The sequence below is a fragment of the Triticum urartu genome, chromosome 7A, assembly GCF_056163025.1.
Source record: "Triticum urartu cultivar PI428250 chromosome 7A, HENAU_Tu73, whole genome shotgun sequence".
Taxonomy (NCBI): Eukaryota; Viridiplantae; Streptophyta; class Magnoliopsida; order Poales; family Poaceae; genus Triticum; species Triticum urartu.
The window spans coordinates 50762816-50769293 of record NC_141879.1 but is presented as its reverse complement, the minus strand read 5'-3'; the positions used below and the strand labels follow the sequence as shown (position 1 = coordinate 50769293).

The 6478-nt window shown below is 42.3% G+C and overlaps 1 protein-coding gene across 1 annotated transcript; it reads right to left on the bottom strand.

Annotated features, from left to right (window-relative positions):
• Nucleotides 1-982: 982 nt before the first annotated feature.
• On the bottom strand, nucleotides 983-6114 carry LOC125518667 (uncharacterized). Its single transcript, XM_087534433.1, has 7 exons — nucleotides 5891-6114; nucleotides 5226-5571; nucleotides 5029-5118; nucleotides 4826-4936; nucleotides 3886-4002; nucleotides 1942-3793; nucleotides 983-1440 (listed from the first exon to the last, which is right to left on the bottom strand). Exons 2-6 carry the CDS (start codon nucleotides 5543-5545, stop codon nucleotides 1978-1980), a joined length of 2454 nt encoding a protein of 817 aa, XP_087390559.1. The 5' UTR covers nucleotides 5546-5571; nucleotides 5891-6114; the 3' UTR covers nucleotides 983-1440; nucleotides 1942-1977.
• Nucleotides 6115-6478: the final 364 nt, after the last annotated feature.

Here is a 6478-nt window from a genome sequence, read left to right as displayed (position 1 = left end):
TCAATAAACATATATAGAAAGTAGGCACAGTTATTCGCGATGAAGTCATGACATACCTACCAAATGCCTATATTTATATACTGCCTAGCAATAGAGATAGTGCAGTTTGAGATCCTAACATATCATTCTTGCTCATACCCATGCCATTGAACTATCGGTTTGCTCTCCTTCCTACCTAAATAATGTGCCATATCTTGTCATCATTTGCTTTGCTCCTGAATTACTCATGGGCATTAGAGGTGTCGGGAAACACTGAACAACGCGTTGTCAAAAACTGATACAGATGTCATTGGGTTTAATAAAGAATAGCCCATGAGATTTCAGTAAGTACGTTTGCCCGATCATGTAGCGAGGGAGTAGTTCTACAACAAGTCCGCTGACAACATCTCTAGCGCTACAGAACTTTGTTCAAAGCAATGTTCTAGAGGGTTCAACGAACTTCCTGGTTGTATTCGAAGGGGAGCCATCGCCTTTGGTAGATCCCCTATTAAGAAGGCGAAGAAGATTTAGCAGGAAGAGATCCTTATAAAAAAATATTTTAGTATTCAATGCAGGAAATCATCGCCTTTAATGATTTTGCGTACATAGTTCATGTCCCCATGAACCTTTTATCCTACTGCTCATCTCTAATTTAGCAATTGCTGCTCACCATAGATCTCATTGGATGCCCAAACCAATACCATCTCCAACAACAGTGCCACTCTATTGTCGCATACTGGTGCTAAAGCTCGCACACAACTAAAGAAAAGCAAGAGAAGCTTGCTCCAGACACCGATGAGGAGAATCGGTGCAGTCTTCAAATCCAAAGAATCATTCTCTTATCTTACAACAAAACAGATTTATGCTGTCATACATACAAAAATCACAGAGCTTGAGTTCCTTGTAGTATTGAATGTACTTAACAGTACATGGATCATTTACTCATTTTAAAATTTGGAATACTTCATCCAATGCAGAATTATGTTTCAGGATTCAGTTAGTCTTTGCACACGAATCATGAGAATGTATATACTTCCAAAGTGCTCACAGAATCATTATTATCTGCTATACATGATCCCAGCAGAACAGAGAGCAAAGCTTGATGGACTAAAAGGAAGAGTGATCCTGGCCACAATAGACAGCTGCTATGCAGAGCAATAACTGACTACAAGAACTATGACATACACAAGAATTTGAGAATAATACTATGACACTAGGATAAAATAACTGAACCTACAGCTATAACTAAACAGCTAACCATCGACTACTCTGTTTTCAGTCGACACTGTCCAGAAGATAGCACCGGATCATCATCTCTAGTCCATTGCTACAGAACTTAAGTTACACCCTTCATATAAACAAAATCATATCGAATGATGTCGTGTTATCTCCGTCCTTCCATCTAAATACAGAGCCCACTACCATGAACTCTCTTTCACCACATCGGACCTCCAAGTGAACCTGCACCCATAAAAACGTTGTTTGATTAGCCAAGCAGGTTGGACAAACAACAGCAGTCTGAATTCCATTCATCGGTGTGATCCTCTGTGCTACCAGTGGAAAGCAGTTAGTTCAGCAGTAGGATTCTACCGAGAGAGAATATGCAAGGCAAACCAGATCGATTTTATATCAATAAAAACAGTGTGCAATTGACAAATGCTATGCAATGGTTTGCCCCCTCTTAAATCCTAGGAATATTGCTTCTCTGAGTCAAATCATATCCTGAACTCCAATACCATTTAATTGCATGCACCCTCAACTATCCACATTGATGTTTGAGTCAGTGCGGGGCTTGTTTCATTACAATAATCACTGTGAACATCACTGAAGAATTCCATCCACTATTTAAGATGTCACTTTTCCAGCAAAATTGACCAATTTGAACAGAACGTTTCGAACTGGATAGATCAAGGGAAGTGGTTATTTTATTGGAGAAAATGTGCGGCAAAAGACAAGATATACCTGCTATACATACTGCAGATGAAGAATTTGCTTTGTCTACAGAAGAGCTTCACACGTTGCCTTGTTGTGGCCAGCCTGCTTGCACCTGCTACAGAGCCGTATAAGAGTGGTTACCTTGTTGGGATTAAACCTCTTTCTTCTTGGTTTATCTGATGTGCGTGGCTTGGGAGGTGGGATCGTTGCCCCGGCACTAAAATCAAAGGTATCCATGTCAGGAATTGGGAGGATTGTTCCTGAATATGTCATATGGTAGCTCTCTATTTTAAAAAACTTGGAACAGTAGTCGTAGAAAGATCGTCCAATCCTGTTAAACACAGCAACAGCATGCATACAAGGGAGGCCAGAAAGTTGCCACCTCCGACATGTGCATTCCCAATTTGCAAGATTAACAACAAAAATACCACTGCCCCGCACTTCAAACACAGTCTCGGAAGAGCACAGCACGGTCAGCTTACTAGCCTTCGACATCTCACCCTGCGCTTTGAAATCCATGGAAGGTGTTAAAGGCCCTTCCCATGACTTGCAGGCTTCACGCCTTGCTTCCATTATCTCCGCTATTTTTATTCTCAGAGAGTCTATCATCAGCACCATGGACCCCTCCTTCTTTGTTGGTATCCAGTTATTAAATGCATCAACAATGTTTGATGAGAAATGGTCATACCGACAGCCCGTGAAGACGGCATCTGACCAATGCTCTGGCTTACTCGCAATGATCCAGTCGGCAGCTTCAGTGGATATATTCCTTATGCTCTCAATTGATGCATTAAACTCATCAATGCTGCATGCTTCGGCCGCACGAGTAAAATCTTCGACCATCGCATCTCTTATCTGTTGCGACCATGGTCCCTTCCTCAGTTCTCCTCTGAATTCCTCCATGATATGATGTAAACAGAAGGCATGGTGGCTATCTTCAAACACATGTGGGACAGCAGCATCCAGACCCTTTTGTCCATTGGACAAGAATGTCATAGCATTGAATGGGTAGCTGTGATATTGGAGAGCAATCCTCAGCTGCATCAAGAACCAAACCCAGCTGTCATAACTTTCATCTTCAACCACATTAAATGCCACTGGAAAGACACCATCATCTGCATCAACTGCAGCCGCAACCAGCAACTTGTACTCATTTGTGGCCTTGAGCGGAACCTTGTCAAGAAAAAGGAGGGGCCTGCACCCATTTGCAAAACCGTGTAAAGAAGCATGGAATGCGATAAAAACACGGCGTGTATCCACTGTCTGAGACAATTCAAGTGAGCTCCCTGGGTTAGTCTGAAAAAGTCTATCACGGTACCAGGGCAAATGGCCAAATGTCTCCCTCATAACATGAAACATCTCCTTCTGTGCCACTTCTCTACCCCGCCAAACCTGTGAATAGGTCAGCAGAACTCCATATTCTTCATATATTTCTTTGACAAGGTCCTTCGGCTTGAGTGATGCATTCACACGCAGTTTCTCCTTAATGATGGTAGTCAGCCACTGCCTTGTTGCTCGCCGCTGACCCTCTCCACCTTCTCCTCCACATGTGTGCACATCAGTCATTTTCTTGATAACAAACTTCTTGCTACGAGATGACTCAGATGCATGCAATCGCCAGGTGCAGCCATCCCCAACACACTTCACAGTCACTCTGGTGGTTTCATTTTTTATGAACCGGTACGCAAATCCTTTCGCGATGGAATACTTGCACAACTGAGCTCGGAAATCCTTCACGTTATCAAATTCTTGACCAACACCTTTAATAATGTCATCCCAGAACATAGTGGGGTTACTGGTAAGTTCCTGGGGAGGATCTATTATTATCTCCGAACCATCATATGCATTGATTGAATCATCAAAAGGCCCAATTAGTTCCCTGCAAAAGCCATGCAAGCATCGTTGGAACTTACATTTTTTGATTTTTACGAACTTTGTAAAGCACAAGACATAACTTGACTAGATAACTACCTTTGTGTGGTATCAACGAGAGCAAGCTTCTCCTGATTCATAACCTCTGGAGCAGAGGAAACAGCTTCAGCTGTGGTGGCAAAGGTAACATCACGTCCAAATTCTAGTTGAAAATCCCTAGTTTCATCAAGGACAATAAATTATTTGTTTCAAACAGCATCACATCACAAGTAAAATGATTGATCCTTAGTCCTTACAATCTACAAGTAAAGTAATCGTGCATAACAGTCCAACCAACGGATAACATATACGTAATCATGTGGCTGGAAGAGGGGCATCTATCTATGATGAACTAACAGTTCACTAAGCATTAACTGATCACAAAGTAGGGTTCATAAAAACAAATCTGTAACTCCTTCAAATGAAAGAGGAACAACAAAAGTAGCAGTAACAGAAAAATACAGAGACTGCAAAAAAAAAATCACCTAAGGCACGCAATCAGAACATGGAACCATTCAAATAACAATGCGAACCGCAGAAAGTGTCACGGGAAACTAGGTAAAAGAAACAGCTATAACATGGGCTACTAGTAGGTATGAATTAGCAGTTGCCATAATTGAAAGGAAGGGACAGACAGAAATTAGTGAAGATATGACATGTTTCATAGACAAAATGATGCTATAAACCAAGGTGCTGGCGAGATTTAACTAGAGATTTCACCAAACATGAATAAATGAAAATGATGGTATCGGTGGCAGAACTAAATACTCCAGCAAATAATGTAGGGTTTAATTTTCTATGATAACCACAGCTTGACAATCTGCACCTCTTTAAGTAGGCATATATTTCATTGACTGAAGAAAGGCTACATTAAAAAAATAGGGATTCTGAATTTCCTGTTTCTGTTTTGAAGGGCACAATAGATTGTAACCAAGGTACATGTCATAAGGTAGCAACAAAGGCACAACAGAAATGCAAAGATGTAGCAATAGAAATGTACTCGTTGTAATCATTTAAAGTCTCCACCGGTCTTGGCTGATTGAAATCATGGGTATTAGCTTGAACTGCAGCACCGTTAGCATTTGGAATCTTCTTGTTACTTTTGGATACCCTGGACACACACACACAGAGACCATTGAGTATAATGTGAAAGAGTAATAACTAATAACATTAGAAAAACAGAATCAGAGCAGTAGCACCTACTTGTTTTTGGAAGCTGGCCTTTTCCTTTTGTCACCCTGTGCATTAGATCCAGCTTTAACAGTGGAAGCTCCAGTGTAAGTTACAACACTCCTAGTTACCCAGTATAACAAAAATGTCAGTCGCATCAGAGATACTTGATATTGGCTCTTCTAGATGAACTATAAAAAGGCTACACAAAACAGTAGAAGAAGAAATACCTGTTCTCCCCTGTACTAATGACAAAAACGTCTACTTGCGCAGCACTAGCAGTAAAATCAACCATCCGTTGCAAATCTCGGTCACATGAGATTGTGATGAGCGTTCTGTTGTTGTTCGGCAGAAAGTATTTGAACGACATGTCAGTGACATCGACATGGAACACCTTGGACACCTCATCCTTGAAGATGTCCAGTGGCATCTCCCGAGAGACGTCAACGGCGTGCGCTTCCCCCCCTTTGTAGACCAAATTCCCATTGGGGCCAGAGGTGAACTCCCCGCCGTGCTGGCAGATGGCCACCACAATACCACCCTCCGTCATGCTTCCTCTGTTGTTCCGCAATGACACTGCATTTTAGAAGAAGAAATTACATTCTGGTACTGGAAAGTATATATACCATAAAGTTTATTCCCCCTTCAAATATTTAACTCCGCATATATAATTCATTTTCTCTTCATAGAATAATTGTGCAAACAAGAGGCTCCAAGGATTTCTGGTTCAGAAGAATACGAACTCTAGAACAGAGGTTGGATTGAAGATGAAATTTCAGATAATTCACCAATTGTATGACAAGTTGGCATAGAATTTCTTACACACGAGCAACAGAGGGGTGCAATTCCTTCTGATCTTTCAGGAGATACAAGCACGACCAGAAAAAGAAATCACCTTTAGGCTTCGCCGGGGAGGGGGGGCACGGACGGGACCGGCTCCGTTGGTCCTCGGGAGGCGCAGCGCTCTTCGGCGGGTTCGGAGAGGCAGCTGGCGTCGGGCAGGGCTGGGCGGCGGGGAGGGCGGCGCGGGCGGCGGCGCGGCGCAAACCCTAGGCCGCCGCTCCGTCGCGGATGGAGACGAGCCGGGAGAGGAGAGGAAAATCGAGGGAGGAAAGTGCGAATATACACTCAGTGGCAGACGTTCCGTAATTTGCTCTCGAGTCTAGGGGCATTTTTGAAATACTAATTGGAGACATAACCTGCGCACCCCCTCTCTTTAGAGCAAAATAATTTTTTCACGGGAACAAGAAAAAAAATTGTTTGCGGGTGAAAAAGAAAATATGTTAGCTTAGGCATGTCCCAAGGAGGATTTCTAAGCCGGACATCGGTTTTTTCTTACCTATAAAATACGGAGTATATTTTTAGATGAGCAAGAATACGTAGTACTGGATTTGTGTGCGCTCAATGAGAAACAACTTGCTATACTTTTCGGGTTGTATGTTGATCTTTTCTCTTAAACCAAACTGCCATGGTCATTTCAAGT

Coding starts and splice junctions, on each gene's coding strand:
- LOC125518667 (XM_087534433.1), bottom strand. CDS start 5,545: ATGACGGAGGGTGGTATTGTGGTGGCCATCTGCCAGCACGGCGGGGAG. Junction 4,003..4,825: donor ACTTTAAATGATTACAACGA/GTACATTTCTAT, acceptor TGATGAAACTAG/GGATTTTCAACTAGAATTTG. Junction 3,794..3,885: donor CTCGTTGATACCACACAAAG/GTAGTTATCTAG, acceptor TGGCTTTTGCAG/GGAACTAATTGGGCCTTTTG.